The following is a 21186-nucleotide window of genomic DNA, read 5'->3' as shown; positions in this document are numbered from 1 at the left end:
TATCCCCTATTTATGATTTTCTGTCTGATAATTTTGACCTTTTTATCTCATATTTACGACTTTCTATCTCATATTTATAACTTTTTAACCCATATCTATGACTTTGTCTTACAATCTTGACTTTTTAAAGTCTCAATATGATTTCTTGTCTCATAATTTGGACTATTTTTATCCTATAATATTGACTTTTTATCTCATTATGTCTTTATAGCAGAATTTCATTTCTTTATCAAGCTTAGTTTTCATCAAAAAAATGCTTTTCTTTAAATGCTGGTAAATGGGCTTCCATAGTAAACAGACAAAACATAAAGAACATCTAATAAACACAAACATGTGAACAAAGAGGTGGTATTCAAAGTGGAAAATCAAATGGGTAAATCTGCAAATTCAGCATTAACCCTGAAACATTTGGCGGGTTGCTCGAGGACACTTCAGCAGCAGAGTCTGTCTGCTGACACAGAGTTGAACTCGTGCTTCTCAGTTAAAGGACAGCAGCCTCTTGACGAGCTGCATCCCTTTACTGCCCGGTAGGGAGGATCTAACACGGCCACAGCTCAGGGAGATGGAGGGGAAGTAGAGCATGAAGCCACAGTAAAATTCAGCCGCTCATTAAAAATGCCTTATCTGTCAGACCGGCGCTTTGATCGCTGCTCAAAGGGAGACCCAGACCAGATACATAAGACGGACGGTTGAACCAGCGACTCCCACGTTCATCTGTCTCCACTCTGCAATTAAGTAATGACAGTTTGTGACGCTCCAGAGCTCACAGCTTTATCTTTGAAGTCACAAAACAGGAAATGAATACAAGAGAGAGACGAGAGTTATATTTATAGATATTTTATTAAAAACTGTTGCCTGACAGTTTAGACTCATTGCTTATAGGAGACTCTAGATGGTCACTGTTAATGTACAATCATGAAGAAATGTATTTTCATACCAGGCTGCAGCACATTTCTACCTCCCTAGACTAAATCTACAGCCAAAGATCCATAACGACAGTATTAAAAGTAAGATTTGGGTTTCTTTAACCGAGTGAAATCAACTAATTTGCCCTAATGGGGTAGTGCAACATATGGCAACTTAACCAAGAAGAAACAAGACCTGTTTTTTAAAGCTATAAACCCAGAGTACCCTGGTTAGAAAGTGAGTAGTCATGCTTAAATTTGTCCTTACTTAGTGAAGAGCACCTATATTATTGCAATTTATCTCAAAACAGGAGATGTAAGGCACAATTTCTGCAAATGTTTTTTTTCCTTCTGAGCATTTCCTAAAGAAACATAGTTCATGCGTACTTTCCACAGTATTTGCTCATTAAAAAAAATCTCCTTTTCTGTAAGTTTCTCTTTTAGATTTAAAAGAAAAATGATTTAAATGGAAAAAAATATTTCCTAACAAACCCTGACTCCCAAAATAAGTGGCAGCCTGTGCTTTTCAAACAATAAATCTTCCTATTTTATAAATATTAGCTCTTGGCTTCCATATAAAAAAGGTCAATGTTGCTCTCTCATGTCCATATACACAGTTTTACCTGTTAACCATTTAAATGTGGCTAAAAAAGGCAAAAACACATTTTAACTGTATGAAAAATATCTACAATATCCATGATAGTTCCAGTTTTCTCCAGGATGCTGTTTGTAACTCATGATTTAAATGTTTTGTATGTTAAATTTAAAAATACAGGAGTAAAATCTCTTAACCAGAGAGATTGACCTAAAGAGCAGAACATCAACTTCCTGTTTCTCTGTAGAAGCTGGATTTTCACAGTAAAATCCCACCTTGTTACAACATTAAACTCTTGAACACACATCAGTGAGACTTTGCATCCATGATTGAAATTTGTGTACGTTTTTAAAAGCTTTCTTTAGATTTTGCCTTGTTGCCAATGTCAACGTGCTCGAATGAAGGCGCACAGTTTTGTTTATCTTGTTTCACACAGAAGTAATTCCTTCATCCGTTTGCAGTTAAAAATAATTCCCAGACTTCCAAGGATTTCCGAGGGCTTTAAACATCCCTGGTTCTGTCTCACTTCCACACACTTGCTTCTGGACTTGACCTTTGACCCACAGCTGCGACAAACAGCATCAGTAGATGTTGTTGGTAGAAAATATGTTTAGAGAAACAGAATCCAGTTCTTTGAGGGAAAAGCAGTCTGGTTTTTCCACATCCAGTCTGTGGCGCTCTGCAGTGGGTTTCTGTTCAAAGACAACAGTCCGTCCGGAGTCCTTCCTGAGCTGGTGACCCTCGACCTGACATCAATCAGGGGTCGTAAGTCGTCCATCAACTGGCTCCGGGGCTGTGATGTGACTTCACTGCGGTAAAAACCAAGTTACTGTTCGAGAATCATCGCCTCTTGGAAGGCTTCGATCCATCTAGAGACAAAAATACAGAAGAGAAATCTTGAAACCAACGGGACAAACATGTTGAAATACTTTCAACATTCCTACAACTACTTAAAAACCAAATTCAAGAACTTTCCAGGCCCGATTTCCTTTAAATCAAGGACCCAAAATGTCATAGTTTGAGACACTGATCGAGATTAATCCCCTCTACAACACCCAGAAATTTTATAATGCGAACTAGCAGACTTTATAGACAATTGAAAAGAGAGAAAACTGAAAAAGACACACATGCAGACAGCCTACTAATGTCTACAATTTTTATTCTTGCACAAAATGTATCAATTGAAGCACTTTAAATGACCCGTAACTATTTATGTCAATATAAAAAACATTTTCCTCAAAGTCACAAACATTCAAGGCATCTACAGTCCCTTTTCTACATTTATTGAAACTGGGTCAGTTTCAATATTGCGAGGTAACACATTTTTCTGTGCTCTCTACTCCGTGTGCAGCATTAAATCAGATCACAGGTACGGTTTTCTTTCTCCAAACAGCTTGAGTTTGTTTGGCTGCACTGTACTCAAATACATCAGCTGCCCGAGGAGCGTCTGTTGTAGTGTTAAACTGCACTTGTTGTTGCCACAGTAACCAGGACTGAAATCTCTTGTAGGATTATAATCTTAAAGGTATCGTCTTAGTTCGGATACCTCTGTGCGGTGGGGATGTCGTCAGCTTTAAAGATGTAGAACAGCGTGTTTTTGTGATACAGCTTAAACTGCAGCTTCTGAGCCGGCCCGTTCTTCTCCTCCCTCAGGAAAAACCCGAGCAAGGGCTGACTCTCCAACGCTGCAACATCCTGCAGGGAGAAATAACAAGTCAGCCAAAGGGTACAAACACTTCACAGAGTTAAGAAAGTAAAAAATAAACACAGTATGGGTACCTCGCTGGCAGCGTAGGTGTACAGGACTTTATTCTTAATGACAAACCACAGCCTCTTCCACTGCTTCTTGTTGCCTTTTGACCTGTTTAAGTAGCCGCTCATGGAGGAGTTCTCTGTGTTGGCGGAAACCTGGAAAAACCATCATGGGAAAATGTAATATGTCAATTCATATACTCACGACACGAAAAATTAGAAAGTTGAACAGACAAATAGTTTCTTGCCTCTTTTAGTGCAGCAGGAATTTTCTTCTGTTTCCTGGTGAAGGAGAAAGCTCCAGATTTGATGGGAGATACTGAAGATGAGGCACAGCGGTCACCTAAATCAAGAAATGTATTAATTGGCTGTTTTGGTAAATAATGGACTAATGCTCCAATGTAATGGTCCAATCCTCGTTTACTTACTGTTCTCCTGCAGTTTGGCAAAGCAGTGATCGCACACTCGTGCTGGCTGGTTCTTCAAATACTCCAGGTAGTACTTATTGGCAGAGCATGCCTGACACACCACCTATCAGACACACATGTAACTGTGGTGAGAAGGGGGCTCATTAAATCATGCGTTGTTAGAGTCGAGGTAGTCAGAGTGGTACAGACCTTTCCACAGGCGCGACAGTGATGCCTCCTCCAGGTAAGGGTGAACTCGCAGGTGCAGATCATGCACATGGTGGCCCTCAGGTCGGGGATCCAGATGGGAGCCTTTGAGCCTAACGGGGCCCCGCTGTCAACAACGCCCTCCGCCTGATTCGAGAGAGACTGAGGGTCACCATGGAGGCATTCAGGAGGATTTTATACTCAAACACACCTGCACAGATTTAAAGTTTTACCTCCTCCTGACTCCGACTTGATATGAAGGTTATTTTCTTCTTTGTGTAGTCATCGATGGCCTTTGCGATGGCCTCCAGCCACTCATCTCTCTCTGTAGCAGAGCTGCAAGCACAAAACACATCAGAACTCTGAGCAAACACGGAGCAGGTATTTGTTTGCAGCTCATGATGTGAAAAATCGGAGGCTGTGTGCTGACCTGGCTGACAGGATGAAAGATCGCTCAACGCTTTCGATGTTCAGCTCGTTCTGATAGGCCTCCTGGCTGGGTTTACTCACCTGGAGAACGGAGCAGAAATCCATAAAAAAAGAAACAAATCACCACCAGAGACCGTGTACACTCAAACTCAGCATCAATAATTCACTAAAGCCCATATTTCATGTGCTAGTGTGGATCAACACCAACACATTTATGGACTGGGAATCAAAAACAGAGCAAGAACATCTTACATGAGAACACAATCTGATAACAGAATACAAAAAAAATGACTGTTGTGTTTTCAGGGTGTTTCTAACCTTCATCCCAGCCAGAGAGAGGACACTGTTGAGTTTATACTGGCCAGACTGGACCGGAGTGGTGTACATGAGAGCGTCATTAAACTGAAGAGACACAGGAACAATACAACTTCAGAAAGATTTAGGGAGGCGCAAGAAAATGTAGGCATATAAAGCTCTTTTTTTGAAAAGAAAGACCAGTAAAAGCATAACATGAACTGGATTTAATCAGAGACGATGACTGAATCCATTTATTGCTCACCAGGAAGAACATCCGTGGCTGCATGACTTTCCTGGACAGCTTCATCAGCGTGCCCTCCTTCAGAAACACCTGCAAACATGGGACACGTTTGGTCTTAATGGGCTGCTTTTACAACATCTAAAGTAACTAAATAATAACTTTTGATGACTTTAAAGAAGTTTAAAATAACCAAAACCAAGAAACAAGACAAAGCAAAGAAGAGGGTGATTCATATATTAAAAGATTTTTGGTTTACATGAGCGATTGTGCTGAAACACCAGACTTTTCGGCAGTCTTCTGTGAGAATTTACACCTTTGTGAAAACTGTCCCACTGTGACAAACCTAACTGTGAGATGAACTGTGGTTTGGGTGAGATGTTGAGTTCGTCCTGACTTACCCTGCCCGGCTGAACGATCTCATGGTGACCGTTGAGACTGTACTGAATGTGCATCAGCTTCTGAAAGTTATCCTGAAAAACACAACATCACAGGAGGAACGTGAAGAAACGGGAGGCTAAAGAAGACAACACATGAAGCTTGGTATGGAATCAGGGCTTACCCCTTGTTTCATGATATCATTAGCATGGTTGGCCACTTCTTTCACGATGCTGAGGGCAGCTGCATGGATAACAAAGAGGAAATATCAGCGTTTCTCTCTATGTAAGGCACAAATTATTGTCCTGGTGTGTGTTGTCTTTTGTCTAACCTTGTGTGTCTTTATAATCCTCAGAGTCTTCTGGGAGGTTCTTAAGATAATCTGGAAAAGAGCAAAAAGGTTTCAGTTTATAGAAACTGCAGGACAAAAACAAAGAGTAAAAAAGAAAAAAAGAAAAAAGGAGTGGTCGTCCACCCACGGATATTTTCAAGATCCCAGAAGAACTTTTAAATGCTATGTTTTAACGTGCGAGACAAACATCAGGATAGATCTACACTGCTGATTACCACAAAAGCTTGATTCAGTGCAGTTTGACGGATGAGCGGACTCATTCAAGGGTTTGCGTACAAGGAATGTTTTGTACACAGAGAACAAAATGGTTACAACCTGTTTTCTATCCTGTCATGCAACAGTGTGGGGACATCAACTTAATAGGAAGTTTAAGTCATTTATTTATTCTGCTTTTTGGGTCGTAACTACTTCTTTCAAATGTAAAAAAATAATTTGGTGAAAGGAAAAAAGAAAAACATCAATATAATAGTTTAATTTGAATAATTGTTCTGCAGAATTTGTCTCTTGCGTCAAACATGTTTCTATGATTGTCCACTGGGTGTCAGTATGGTACCAAAACCTGACTGGAGCCAGAACAGACGGACCTGACTTCAGTCCAAGTTTGCTTCACGTGTGTTCAATAAAAGAGCGCCATAATTCAATAAACCCCGGACCTTTAAACTGCAGAGGTCTGTAGAACAGAGCAGAACCAGGAGTGATTGTGTGACAGGGTGTTTGTACCTGTGAGCAGCAGCTGGTACTGAGGGATTCTCTGCACTGGTTTCAGCAGGTAGTGTTTCAGAGCCAGGCTGGCACATCTTGGACTCATCTGAGATAAAAAAGAAACAACAAAAAGTTGTTTTCACACACGGACAGTGAAGCTTCCAGTCAGCTGCTTTAGATACAGGGGTAGAGTGTTTTTATGACCGTTAATGAAAGCAACAAGTCTGGATTGAAGCTGCAGATTTGTTTGGCAGTAAATCACAAAAATTCTAAATCAAGATTAATTTAGATACCGGGAAAATAAAAATGTGCTGGTTACCAATGAAGTACGGACAAAACGAAGAAGAAGAAAAGACTTTAATCAACAAAAAAAGAAAGAAATTGTTAACTGGAGCCTTAATAAACAAATATTACAATAAGAATCAATGATGATATTCTGACTTTCGCTTTAAGAAAACACAAAGTACTCAATAAAAACAAACACACAACCCTTTTTCCAGCTTTACCTCAAACTCTTTGACAACAGCGGCGAAGGCGGTGTTTTTCCTGCACTGCTCGTCTAACAGCGCCACGTTGTTGTCAAACTGGCGGATGTAGGTGGAGTACATCTTCAGGTAAGGACCCTTCTGGACAAAGATGTCTGACAGTCTCTGGTGATCGCTCCTGTAAGCACACAGACACAAACAGCTCCCTTCAGTTAGCGAAAACAAGTCATTCAGTATCATAGTTATAGAAATATAGCCACAAAAACAATTTAATTTGGAGAGCAGTGTTCAGTTATTCATACTACGGTGAGATTACTTCTTTTAAAGGAAAGTTACATAGTTTTTGGAGTTTTTTTAACCATATTCTTTGCAGTGTGTATGACAATGTTTCACTCACATACTCGACTACATGCTGTAACATTGCTAAAGATCAGTGCAACAGAGCCTCAGCAGAGAACTGAAATGATGTCAGAGGTTGTAAACAAACATCCAGTAAACACAAAGTAAGTAAAAACGCTTATTTAGAAGGGAAAAAAACAACAGTGACTCTACCGAAACTGATCATTACATTTTTTAATTGCACTGTAAAACTGCACAATGACAGTGATTACAGTCAGACAATGTTGAACCAGGAAACTGCTCTGCAAAAACCAAACACCGGACAGCTCGGACGGTGACTTAAGCGTTCACCTTTGTTTAAACTAACTTACAAGTGGTTTAGATGAGGGGTTGTCAAACTGTGAGGTGTGCGTGGGAGAGCAAAGACACTACTGAGTTAGTTGTTATACTTGGTGCCGGTGGTTTGGCTGCTTGTCAACAATACTGCAGTTGGAGCTGCAGCAGAGGCCATGACACACAGCTCATGGAGATATTTAAGGTGTGTGCACTAAAGATTTCAAATCTGAACGCACAGATCTCATTATCTCCAGTGTCCATTACAAAAATATGTCCATTAATCTGCTTAGAAATCATAGAACATATAACTGCAGAACTTCATTGAGAATCTTCACATTTTTAAATGTTTTTCAGTAGTAAAGTAGTCGAGTGATAATTGTCTGTGCATCCATGGGCACACTGCGAACAAGAACTGCTAATAGCTAATTCGGCATACTTTAATGCTGAAATAATCAAATAAAGGCTAAATATAGGATTCAAGTGGAAGTTCACGTCATAACTCACTGATTTATCCCCCGGAGCTCCAAAACTTAAGAGCGTGATCAGAAGTAAAGCCGTGCTCTATAAATACTTTTTGACATTATTAATTACATCAATGAAAAAACAGGTATGTGTGTGCGTTTACCAGTGTGCCACCCTCTCCTCCAGCTCCCTCAGCAGGTCCCTGTTGAGCTGGTACAGTTGGGGCAGGTAGTACAGGATCTGACTGAGGATCCTCTCATCCACCACCGGCTTCCCATTCTGACGTGTTGCCTTGGCAACAGCATCCCGAAAGTCCTGAAGAGACACGGGGGGAATTATATCATTATTTAACACACACACACACACACACACACAGAGGGTGTGGGTACAGGGTGGGGTGACACATGACAACATACTGTATTGCAGCTTAACAGGAACACCTCATAAAGTGCCTCCTCCTACACACTGCTGCATGTATTCTACAGCACACACACACACACACACACACACACACACACACACACACACACACACACACACACACACACACACACACACACAGAGCAGAGTCAGCACTCTTGACTTTGTCCTGCGTGCCAACACACACATCCACCTGGAAGGAAGCAGGGAGGCCACGCAGGATCCTAAAGTCCTGGTTAACATGTTGTCTCTCTCTCGTTGTCTCTCTCTCTCTCTCTTTCTCTCTCTCTCTCTCACACACACACATGCGCACACACACACAACAATATTAACTTCTATGTGACAAGCAGAGTCCGACGGGATATCACACCCATCAGTGACATCTTTTTTATAGATGCAATCCGAGGTGATGTCATCTTTCAACATGGCCACATTAATGTTTATCTTGTTCCTCGTTTCACTTTATCAACAAACACATCTAACAATTGTCGGGCATTTTCTCTTACTTACACAACCACCACTTATTCATGTCACATTTTAATGATAATAAACATCCACGTCCAGTCTTCTCCACTCCTCCAGGTAAACTTAATATTCACAAAACACGAATGAACTTTGGTTACAAATAAACCACTTCAAAAGGGGACAAAAAATGTAAACACTTTGGATGACTTGCCACAAGTATGAACACACACAGTCACCAACCCACGCACCCACCTGACACATGCAATACATACTGCACGCACACACGCACACACACACACACACACACACACACACACACACACACACACACACACACACACACACACACACACACACAGGGGATTATCTGAGGTATGTGTGTGTCTGGAGGTTGTCTCTGTGGCCTGAGGAAGCAGCTGCTGTGCGGCCGGGCCGTCCGCACACAGGGAAGAATGCGATCTGACCTCCTTTCTTGGACAGAGCTCGACGCCTCGCCCTCCCCCCCGTCAGCCACAGGACGACGTTTTCTACTAATCCTGTGGAGGTTTCACTGAAGCCATGTCTGAGGCTGACAGACAGGTGGGCCCTCCGCCCTCAGTGAACCCTCTCACCTGGGATTCCCCTCGGGACGGACCGACCACAGAGTCTGCCCTGGACTTAAACAAAGGCTGAGTCACGCAAAAAAAGTAGTCAAGAATAAAAAGAAACACATGAGGCCACTTGATCACATCAAAGAGTTAATATGGCGGTGTAGGTTCAATTTAATGCCCCAATCAAATCACTTTTAACAGCAGCACATGAACACAGAGCTCAGCATAAAAGCGTAAATGTACAAATAGTGACATTAGAAGTCACAAGACCGGCCTGAGCATGCTCATGTCATGTCTACAACCACCCGGTCACATGGTTCCTGTTAGTCTTGCCTTCATTCAAAACAGAGAAGCATGCAGCATGATGGGTGGTAATAATACTGAAGCATTTTTGGCAGATTTATTTGGAACAAAATCTTTCCGCAGAGCATAAACTGTAGGGAAACCCTGCCGTAAAAATCAAAGAAAGTTTTTAAATGTTGCAGCTAGGGCTAATTATTTTCATTGTCGATTAATGTGTTGATTATTTTCTCGATCAGTAGATCAGTTGTTACATCTACAAAGTGTTTGTAGTGAAGTCTGGACTGCCAAAAAACACATGACATGTGATTTTTGCAAATCGGATCCAAACCACATGTGGAGGTGGTTTAAAGTGCGATTCAAATCGGATTTCTGGCCAGAGAGACAAAGTCCATCCGGGTGGCTACTAGCAGAGCTGTATGAAGACAACACAGACAACAACAGTCTGTGGACAGTCAGGCTTGAATAAACTGTTTGCTCCGCGACTTGACAGCGTGATTGTTTGGAGGGGAAGATGATGTATCTATATTTCTCATGTTTGTGTGTTGGAAAGACGTGTCAGCATTGTACATTGTGACTGACGCCAACATCGCATCACCACAGCGACCCATGATGAATCGGTGCTGTCTGGATATGAAGGTAAATATGTAAAATTATTGTGATTCAGATTTTCCTACAAAGCCTTTCAGGGTCACACTAAAAAAAACAATATCTACAAAATAAATATTTTCAGTGTAGTGAGTCTTTTCTTTTTTAGGACTCAATGGCAACGGCTGTTCATATAGTCTGGGCTTGTCCTTTAATTTTATCATACTTGCAAAACACTAATAGAGTAATATTGAAAATATGTGAGTGAGAAGTTGCTCTTTTGCTACATTAAACACAAATAAATGTGTGGCACAGGATTAATCTCTCTTTATTCTCTCTTGGCTGCTAGCAAGAGAGCAATCGTCAAGAAGATAAACTGTATGGAGGAACAACAGTTTTTTACTACAAGATGAGTGATATATAAAGTATTGGAAAAGTTTTACTGACCCTGTTCCTGTTCAAGTAAGGTGTTGCCTGTTTTACCTCACTCATTAAACTAGATTTTAATGAAATTAAAGCGGGAAAACAAACATTTTAGCATCCAGACAGACCTGACAGACACCAGTCAGAAGACAAACCAAGAACACCTAAACAGATCCAAACCAAACCTCAACAGAAAATAAGCTAATAATGTCTCCTTTTATGCTCTCATTTCCTCACACAAAAACACATACTCTCTTGCCTGACTGTGATCTTCGTAATGTGACTGATCAAAGCGCCGCCCGCCCACTCGTGGCCGTGCATTTACCTGCCCACTGCTGCCCCCAGGAAACCAAAATCCTCCGACGCAGCAGCTTTAAAAGCCTCAGCTGTGCAACAACTGCATTATTCAACTCTGAACGGGCACTTGAGCAAAGGCAACACTGGCCGAGACCTCATTAATTCGCGTCCATCCGTGAAAAAAAGCTTTGATCGCCATTCAAAACAATCACACCATACAGGACTATTTATTATGCTAGGCACTCTTCTTCCCTCGTCAACAACATATTCCTTTAATGTAATAAACGAGACACTTACTATGTGAAGGAGCTTGAGGACGTCCACAAACCTGATGAAAGAGCAGAAATACATTAGTTACAGCCATAAAATGCGGCACATTTCGTTCACTTTTTAGCACTTTAGGGGTAATATAAAAGCACTCACACTTTCTCGGAGCTCATTATCTCCTGGGCGATGTGCACCACCTTCTTCCTCTTCATCTCGTCCTCTTGCTGAAAGAAGAGAAACACAAACAGTAAAGCAACGCGACAGAGAAGCTAACAGCGACTGACTTTACTAAATCTGATCACGTACAGGCTCACTGCAAATCACCATGATCACAGGATCCCGTTTTCACTCGGTAAAACCATCAGGATTGAGTTTAAAACAACGGCTCAATCAGGCCTGAAAGTAGAGCAGCGACCTTCCCCTTCTCCCTTCTCCCTTCTCCCTTCTCCCTCCCTCTCTCCTCTCCCTGGGTCTCTCTGATGGTGTGTGTCGTTGAATGGTAATGGGGCGGTCTTTCAATGACTTAATTTGGACAGTGGCCTTGGCCCCCCGCTTGACTGAAATGTCCTACTGGTCCCGTCGGAGCCTGTGTTTGTGATACCCCGGAGCTTTGAGTGGCATCAGACACAGGCGCTGACAGTATCATAGAGAGGGTCACATTGGACGAAGAACGAGAGGAAAAAAAAAACTCTTTCAGTCATTGGGAGAGCTATTCTTGAATCTGTGTTTGCTCACCATCCCCCCTCCCAACGCACACACACCCTCTTCTAAAGCTGTGACAGACAACAAACACAGTTGGCAGCGGACGTGTGCACAATCTCCAGTGGCTGCAGTCACAGTTCATGATACGAGACGTCACTGTAATCTGTAAACGTCATGCCAGTTTTAACATGTTGGCATCATGTCTGAAAAGTCTTCTGAAGTGTATTTCCATGTATCTAAAGTGTGAATAAAAGCAGCCACACGAAGGGGAAACCACAGAGGGGTCGCAAGATAAATCTGAGCAACAGCTGATTAGCTATTTGCTCTTACTTGTGAAATAAGGCAGAGTCGACTTCTTCTCTGTTTAAATGACTGGCCAGTTTTGTAAGAATAAAGCTAACATTTCATTTTCTGTTCATTTCTATAAAATGTGTCTGGACAGAGCTGCTGAAGATAGAAAAAATATCAAAACAAGGATGTTTAACCAGATCTTTGCTAGAATGAGTAACCTCTGCTGCTATGTCAGTATAGAAACCACATGAATTTCCAATGTTTTGGTATCGGGCTAAGCAAGCATAAAAACTATTCGTCACCCTGTGCTGGAAAAACGCTTCAGTTTCATTTTTACACATACCCAATTAACTTCATAGTCTTTGCTGTATAATGGCTGAACTGCGATCACAGTTCAGAAGGAGGTGATTACCTGTCGGTCTGCTTCGTCCAGGTGCTCCTTGCTGGAGGTGGAGCTGTTGTCCTCTTCATCTGAACTGTGGATCTCCTCCTCCTCAGAGTGGACGTCCTGCATCGGCCAGCCGCTGCTCGCCAAAACACAGACACCACACATTTAACACAACAAACAGTGACGGAGTGCCGGTCAGCAAGAAATTAGATGGTACATGCAGCAGAATTTAGCTCCGCTTTAGAAGGAATGTTAAAATGTGTGAATGAGAGGCAAAGCAGCGCTGGAGAGGAGCGTGAGTGTGCTCAGAAAATCCCTCCCTGGATAAACAGAGATTAAAAACAGTCATGTGTAGCTTTTGTGCAAGAGTTGATAATTGAACACACTCATAAGAAACACATGAGTCAGGATAAGACTCATTCAGAGATCTTTTACAATGGAAAATACTGATTACGCTCTGACAACATTCAGACCAGTCGGGATAATTTCACCATCGTTACTTGAGAAAATGATACAATGGTTGGGAAGAATTTTAAAAAGTCTTTGAGAGATAAAAATGCTCTCAGAAAAAAGATAATCAAATAACCCCTAAAAAAAGAAACATCTTATTTGATTTGTGCTACTGTTATTACTGTTAGCGTTGAAACAGTGAGGCAATTAATCACTTAGTGGCTTTGGTCGGCAGTACAACTGAGCTAAAGACAGTCTGCATTAACATCGAACATGACAGCTGGTGAACGATGACGTGTTCACTTGCTGTCGTACACATTATCTTTGCCTTTACTTAACTAAATCCTAACCTTTGCTTTGTCACATCATAAAACTGTCATTTGAAACAGTGACGCATTAACTTACTTTTTGTACGTACTGAAGTACCTTTGAACGGTGATGCTTTCACTTACTGCTGTACGTAGTGAAAGCACTTGAACTGTGATGTGTTCACTTAATGCTGTAAATACTGAGGTGCATTTGAACTGTCATGCAACCATCTAGCTTAGGAAGAAAAGTGACAGGATTTGATTTGAATAAGCAAAGTGAATTGTGATTTCCACCTCTCATCTTTTCAACAACTCAAAACTTTTTGGTATCTATTAAAAAAAACAGCTGGCAAGGCTCTGTGTACAACTGCCTGATCATGATATACAGTATTGATTTCTGGTCTCCATCTCCAAAACTTTTCCTGCCAAAGAGATTAAAACTTGTATTTCTGTTTTCTGCTGCGTCTTCAATCCAGCTGTTGGCAACAAGACAACACGTCGGCTCAGCTCTGCCAGCTACTAGTGTTGTCTGCCAGGTTAGTACAAGCAGCAACATGCGTCTGTGTGTCACTTATGTCTTCATCTATCCCTCATCGTCTGTTCTGTAGATTTAGGCTGTCTGATATCAAAGATTTATGAAGTGAGACGGCAGAAGAGGAGGATTTAATGTGTTTTGATTTTGCCTCTTCAGTCCTTTCCTGCCCAACTTTCTGTTCAGAGGCCTGTAGATGTTGTACCTTTGCAGAAAGGGGTGATGGCTCAGAATAAACATGAGATAGGAAAGACTGTGGGACTCCAAAAATTCTCACATTTCCTTTCACTCTCATCAGCAATAGCCCACTCTCTCCACTTCCTTGTTTTTCTTAAGAGCCTCCTGACAGTTTCTTTTACCTAAATCGAAATCCACACTCCCTCTTCCTCAGCTTCTTTCTCTATAGTGGAGAATTCCAACACACTGGGTCAGGCACAGAGCGCCACTTGTTTACAGCCTGAGGCTACTTACATAAACTTAACAGGCTCAGATGCCTGGGAAACACTACAGATTCACTCGCTCCCTCTTCTTCCTCTCAAAACACACAAACACTCTGCCAACCACTCTGCATACCAGACAGCATTAAGAAGCAGGGTACATCTTAATTGTTTTAGCGTCTGATTTCACTCCGGCGTACCTCGTCGTCGCCTAACGTAGCCTCGATTTCATCGCAAGTAGGACACAGTAGTGCCACAGTCCGACAGAGGGAACATGCCATCTATCATGGGAACAGTCTCGGCCGACCATCAAGAACGGATTAACTCAATGGGATCTTAATAGCATGAATGTGACCTGGTGACAGAGTGAAATTTGCTGGCGGTGTCCATGAACTGTTTTATTAACACTTATTACTGGAAAACAGTGCTGAAGTGATTACTCAATACTGACAACCAACGTGGGTAACGTACCGGGCAAAGGTTTTAGTTTCTTAAAGCTGCCCTCATCGATATTTTTATGTCAACTATGGAGCAAATGATTATACGTAATGTGAACAGGATCATCATTCGACTCACCAGTTCTACTCAGCGCTTTAGCACCTTTCAGCTCAATGTTTTGGTTTTCGGTTAAAGTTTGTACCTTCACGTTTTGGTTCGATCTCACTATTCTCATCAGTGTCGTTTTGTAGAAGACGAAGGCAGCTGTTTTCAGTAGAGCTGCGATGATAAACCCACTGAACGCTACATGCCTAGCTCTTAGTGGCAAGTAGAGAAAGTTAGTGACAAGCGAGTGAAGGTACAACAGCATTTAGCCTCTAAAGAGACAGAGATTTCTCTCAGGAGTTGGTGGAGAACAAAACAGAGCTATAAGTAGAGTCAATATAAGACATTTTCATCAGGTGGCCAGAAACACGACTCTAAATTAATGCTTATGTTGCTATGTGTCTGCTGGATTTGTAAAAAAGCAACTTAAAAAGGTGATATGTCAAATGTTGTGTTTAAAGTTTGTTCTGCTGCCCCCAAGTGGCCAAGAAAATAATCAATTAATGCCATTTTAAATGGAAATAACTAGAAATTTCTTCACATTTGTTCACATTTTGTAAAAACACTTAAGAGTAAAAGTAAGTGACAATCATAAGTTGCAGCTAATTTAAAACCACCTGTGACGTTTTATCTTCACTACACAGGTGATTCATTTGTCAAATAGTTTGACTGGTATTGGAAATATCTGGGAGAAAATATCAAGAAATATTTCTTTAAAATATTAAGACACATTTCCATAAACTTTGGTGAACAGCTGCTCCATGTCTTTAGGCAAGAAACGCTTAACTGGATGTCATGAATGTCATGAAACAGCACGTTAGAAACCGGTTTATTGCTGGAGGTGTCCTGATGTGATTGTTGTTGCTCCCACGATAAATCATGTCTAATTTTTTTTAAATATTGTAATTTATGCCTCTTCTGTTCAATGTCACCTTTATCTCCAACTTAAATATTTTAAGTTTACCTTAAATATTTCACTTAGCTCACTTCTCCTGTCATGCATAGTTCTCCGCAACCTGCTACTTTTCCATAGGTGTGATGTGAAAAGATTTGTGCTTTTACCAGGATGAGAACAAAACTCACTTCAGATCTTCTCACAGGGGAGAAAAATGGAGTGATGAGGTTAAGAAGAGGCTAAACAGAGTGCGAGGGCGGGCAGCCTCAGGAGGAGGAGGCTGGTGGTTGTTGGAGGTTTATTTTCCCTGTTCTAGAGAGCTGTGTGGCGTTTCTGCGATTCTCAGACATTTCCTGCCCTGGCCACTGAAAATAACCCACAGGAAAACAGGCCGACCTGCTGCACATCAATGCTCTATTCAAATTCACTGCCACTGGCTCAAAGGCTGACTTTCACACTCTTGTAGATACAAACCACTAATGTCACCTGTGCAACCTGTCGCACACAGCGGTTCCCACACTGAAGCTACAGGTCGGCTGAAATTACAGGTTAGCAGCAGGGGTTAAGTGCCGTACAGCAGGTCTGGACCTCGTGCCTACTTCCACTTTCTTTTTCCTCACACACACACAAGCAGCCATTGTTTGTTGTATGAAAATGTCGCCTTTCTTCGACTACTCTGGGAAATTTCTTTGATAATTGCTGTTAAACAGACATGTTTTCAGCCTTTTTATCATACTGAGATTGTTCTGATTGAGACTGGACATAAGTTTTAGATACGACACCTGTTACTGCTGGATCACTTTAGAGATCATCTATCCAATTAATTTATCTATTAGCTGTTCGATAAAAAATAAATCATCAGGGTTAGGGTTTTAACTCACTGATCAATTAGACAAACATCACACTACACTGTGTGAGTAGAGAACTGTAATCTCCTTCATTATGTCATAAAATGACACACACATAATAAAAATAAACACATGGATCAATAATAAACAGAATCTTCAGTTAAACAAACTTCTAAACATGTGAATCACCGTACCTCTCGTACTCATGGTCCTGGTATCTGTGATAGGGATCCTGCACCTCATAGATGTCTGAATCATCTGCGTCGGAGTCGTGTGGCCAGCCCACCCTCGCACTGTGAAATGGCAGGTTCATGTACTCGGGGATCTCCTCATATAGTGGAACGTTCTCATACTCCACTGACTCCTCTCCGTCTCCACGAAAATCAGCCTCCCCTATGCAGCTCTTGGGCCGCTCCAGGCTCTTGTCCCCCCGTATTGACTCCGTGCTGGTACAGTCCAGAGACTGGCCTCCCTTGGCCAGCAGCTTTGGCAGCATCTTGACCGACAGCCTGAGCTCCAGCAGCTTCCGGAAGGAGAGGCTCCTCTTTTGAGAGTCGGCCCGGGTTGCCAGGTCAGCTGCAGAGAAGGACTGCGCCCTCTGCTTGGCCCCCAGAGCTGGAGCTCGGCCCTTTGGCGGCACGCTGCTCCTGGTGGGCATCTGTCGGCTGAAGAAGGTCACACAGGGTCGGGTGAAACGCCAAGCTGTTTTCTCCTGGGGAGGAGCAGGCAGCTCCCTCATCGGGGTGTTAGCATGTGGAGGTGCAGGAGGGCAGAAGGAGGGCGGAGGGGGTGCTGGCAGACTGTGTCTCTGAGGTTTTCTGGGTGGTGCCCTCGGCGACTGCTGATCCTCGGCGGAAAAGGCTTTTCTCGCGTTGGCCAGAGGAGGGTGACAGCCCAGTTTGATCTGCTTGGGGAGGCTGTGAGTGATCGGGTAGCGCTCAAAGTCGCCATACCCGTCCTCCTCATCCTCCTCCACCCGGTGGTACTCGTCCTCTTTTTTGTGGCTCGTTGAGTCAGATTGCGACAGCATGACCAAGGAGTGGGAGGCGTTTTTGTTCAGAGAAGGGACCGATCTGTGAAGGCGAGGTGAGAGGGAGGTCTGTCGAGGAGGGGGGACAGGAGCGTCGATCTCATCCTCTCCTAAACCTGAGTCTTTCTGGGGTAAAGTATCCTGACATGTGTCCTGTTTGAGCTCCTCGCTCTCTGAACTGAGAGACAGACCAGCTAGACTCAGTTTCCCTTCAGCCTCTCCCACCTCAAGCCCCAGTTTTTGTTCCTCCACCGCCACCACCTGATCCTGGGCACTGCCCTCCACACCATCCTGCCTCACCAGGGCCGGCTTTTTAAGTTTACGTGGGTGAGGGACCGGGAGAGGCTTACTGGGGGCAGCAGGGACCTGTGAATCAGGGTGTAACCTGGTAGGAAATGCTTTGCTGATGGGTTCACTGCGTTCTACATGAAGGAGTTCAGGAGGGGACTCATGGGGAGCGATGCTTGAAGAGAAAATGATGCTGCCTGCAACATCACAGGCTGACTTAGAGTCTGTTAAATCTGTGTTTTGGGCCACAGTCTGTACATCCACTTTTTGAACATCAGGCTCAGAAAAAGCAATGGCTTGATGTTTTACAGTCTCAGAAGCTTTCCCATTCTGGTCCTCTTTGTTTACTAAGACCTTATCCAGGTGTCTCTGTCTTTGAGGCTTATCCCTGGGCCTTCTGCTCACCCCTCCACCCTCACCCTTCTCCACAGCCACTCCCTCCTCCCTGTGTTCTGCTTTCTCATGCGCCCTCGACCCTGTGAATCCTTCTGTAGAAATCCCATTCTGCAACACCTCTTTGTGCAAACCGCTCTCATACTCAGTTGTACTTCCATTTTCCAGATGCTGGCACTGGGAAGAGTCCTCGAGCCCACAGGAGCAGGTGTGAATGATGTAATCCGACTCACGTTTGTTAGTCTCTGATAAAATCCCATTTTTGGAGTTCAGAAGTGAGAGGCTGTCGCCTAAAGCCTCCTCCTGTTCCTGAGATAGGATAAGGGATTCCCTGGGTTTGGGAGGCAGGGGAGAAACAGGGGGGGACGAGGCTGTGGATTTGCGAATGCATGGTTTGGGGGCAACAGCCGGTTTTGCCCTCTTGAGAGTAGCAGGGGAAGGTTGGGAGACAACCGTAGACTGGGTGAGGAGACCTGGTTTGGGGGCGATGGGTGGGGGAGAGGGTTTGGTGGTTGAAGGGAGTTTAGGTTTGGGAGCTAATGGAGGCTTCTTCACACCTGGATGTAAAGAAGAGGGAGGAGAAAAATGATTTACTCACACTTCAAATGAATCACGCAACACCAGCACAAAGCATGCTTCACCAGCCCCTCCTTTAATATAAGCATCGACAGCTGCAAGCTGTGGCTAAATCCAGGGTCAAGAGGTCAGTCTCAGGGTCAGAGGGGGAGAAGTGAGGGTCGGAGTGATGCGTAAAATTAATTCAGGGATCGAAATTAGGATCTATATCTAAAAAAAGAACAATTATGAAACTCACATCTGTCACATCTGGTTTGGATTTATCATCAAGTTATCTCCTGAATGAACAGTGATGTGTTTACATCTCACTTGTGGCACAGATGCAAAGTAAAATGGATTATTTAATTCAGATTCAAAATTGAATTTCTCCTTCCTGTTGTTGAGAGAGCTTGGAATGCCTGTATGTCTTGTCTAAATTAAATCGGTCGCGACCAAATTTCACAGACATAATGAGTATATTTCTCTTGCGTCCTCCTACTGACAACATATTTTCTCTCTGCCTGCTCAACTGTACACTTCTAACACTTTCTGTTCTTATATTTCTAGAAGTCATGGTATAAATTACTCTTTATTGCGTGTTTTTACTATGTTTTGTTGTCAGAACTACTTACAATAATAAATACTAATACTAGTGTAATATTTGAAGTTTATGGGGGAATCTCACTGGGATTAACCTTGTTAAATAAAGTTTAAATAAAAAAACAGACTCTCTACACTAATAAAAAGCTGTGAATTGAGATTGTAGGCCATATTTTCCGCTCTACTGGCTGAAACTCCTGGCTGGCCGACACCACGAGAAGTGGAGTCATCGAGCGGATGTTTCCGAAAAGGCCAACGACCAGAAACCGCTCTGCCTCCCCATACACGCTGCACACTCGCCGAACTCAGTTCAAAAACCACCACGTTAAAAGTCATTGACCTCACAATCAATAATATCTACGTGATGGGACCGTAATAAACGCTTACTACTAATCACTCAGAGTCGCTTTTTAATTCGGCACACACACTTCAACTTTAAGAGCTTGTTCTCCCAAATTTATATCAAAATCCACCATGGATGGCGGTGATGAGCAGGGAGAACCAATCCAAAACTTTGCCGAACTCTTAACTTGGGCTTTTATCTGTGAGCCGAATTTGCCAGTACATGCTAATGATGGCATTAAAGTTAATAAACCATGTCTTCGGAGACTTAACCCTACTTATAACCGAAGCGGCGTTAAAATGACAGGTTTTTTGAACGGACTCTGGCCTTATGTTTTCGCTGTAGTAGGCAGCGCCAGGTATCTGGACCCAAACCGCTCATGTCGTGGAAAGAACAATCATAAAAACTTAATGGCACTGATCCAGTTTGGTGACACAAGTACATCACTCTTTATACGAGCTAATGTTAGCAGCTTTATACGAGATGTTAAGTCTGCAGCTTTAGTATCGAGTCCGACGTGTTGCATCAACAGCAGGACAGATGTTTTAAGACAAAGGATTTAACCCCCTCCAGCTGCAACAGTAGCTGTAATATCAAAACGGAAAGAGACATTTTTGATTACGAGTTATGATGGCGTATTTAGAAAGCAACTCAAATTGAAGCCTGTGTCCTACTTTTATACATCTTTGAAAGCTGTTATTAAGAAAAACTGTAATTAGCTGAGGTAAAAATAGAGTGGATGCTACCGTCCGTTATAACGTTTCAAATTCAAAAAAGTGTTTTCAAACTTCTGCGAATAAACTCAAGAGGTTATTTTGTGTTGGGTTTTTAATCTGAACACACAAAAAGGACAGCTTGCACAGCAGGATTTTTTCTTTTTTGCTAAGTAAAGTTAGCTCCCCCACGAAACAAACCTGTGCTCATGACTCCCGACTGGCTCCTTTCTCCATGAGTAAATACACTTTCAATGGAATTGCGAGAAAATCCGCGTTTTCCCTTCCTTCGACACCATCGTCAGTTCGGAGACCGCCGCGGCGAGGAAACGTGAAGACCCATCGCTGTTGTTTTCTTATCTCGCCAGCGGATGCGCGGATAAACTCCTCACGCCTGCTACTTTTTCCATTTTTCCCCCAAAGTTTTCAGTTTCAGCCACGGTGCTTTTCCCAACGGCGTCAAGCGCGACGCGACGAAACGACGCGCGTCCGGTTGAGCGCTTGAAAATAAATCGCTTGTCGAAGGAGATCCGTTTTCGTTGTTTGAATGTGACGCAAAAGCACAGAAGCGAGCGCGCGATCGTGTTCAAATGCACATTTAAAGCAAATTAAAAATGTCATCACAGCTGTTTTGAG

General features: G+C 42.7%; 1 protein-coding gene across 1 annotated transcript; it reads right to left on the bottom strand.

Annotated features, from left to right (window-relative positions):
* Positions 1–821: 821 nt before the first annotated feature.
* Positions 822–20971, bottom strand: LOC141008440 (FYVE, RhoGEF and PH domain-containing protein 6-like). Its single transcript, XM_073480806.1, has 21 exons — positions 20752–20971; positions 16823–18896; positions 12640–12751; positions 11391–11458; positions 11265–11295; positions 8048–8199; positions 6769–6925; positions 6281–6368; positions 5540–5590; positions 5393–5451; positions 5232–5303; positions 4855–4923; positions 4614–4697; positions 4297–4376; positions 4100–4202; positions 3870–4013; positions 3681–3783; positions 3501–3595; positions 3280–3408; positions 3047–3195; positions 822–2369 (listed from the first exon to the last, which is right to left on the bottom strand). The coding sequence occupies exons 1-21, from the start codon at positions 20759–20761 to the stop codon at positions 2327–2329; spliced, it is 3873 nt and encodes a 1290-aa protein (XP_073336907.1). The 5' UTR covers positions 20762–20971; the 3' UTR covers positions 822–2326.
* Between the last annotated feature and the right edge of the window lie 215 nt (positions 20972–21186).

Source organism: Pagrus major, chromosome 14 (genome assembly GCF_040436345.1).
Source record: "Pagrus major chromosome 14, Pma_NU_1.0".
Lineage (NCBI taxonomy): Eukaryota > Metazoa > Chordata > Actinopteri > Spariformes > Sparidae > Pagrus > Pagrus major.
This window is presented reverse-complemented; position numbering and strand designations above follow the sequence as displayed.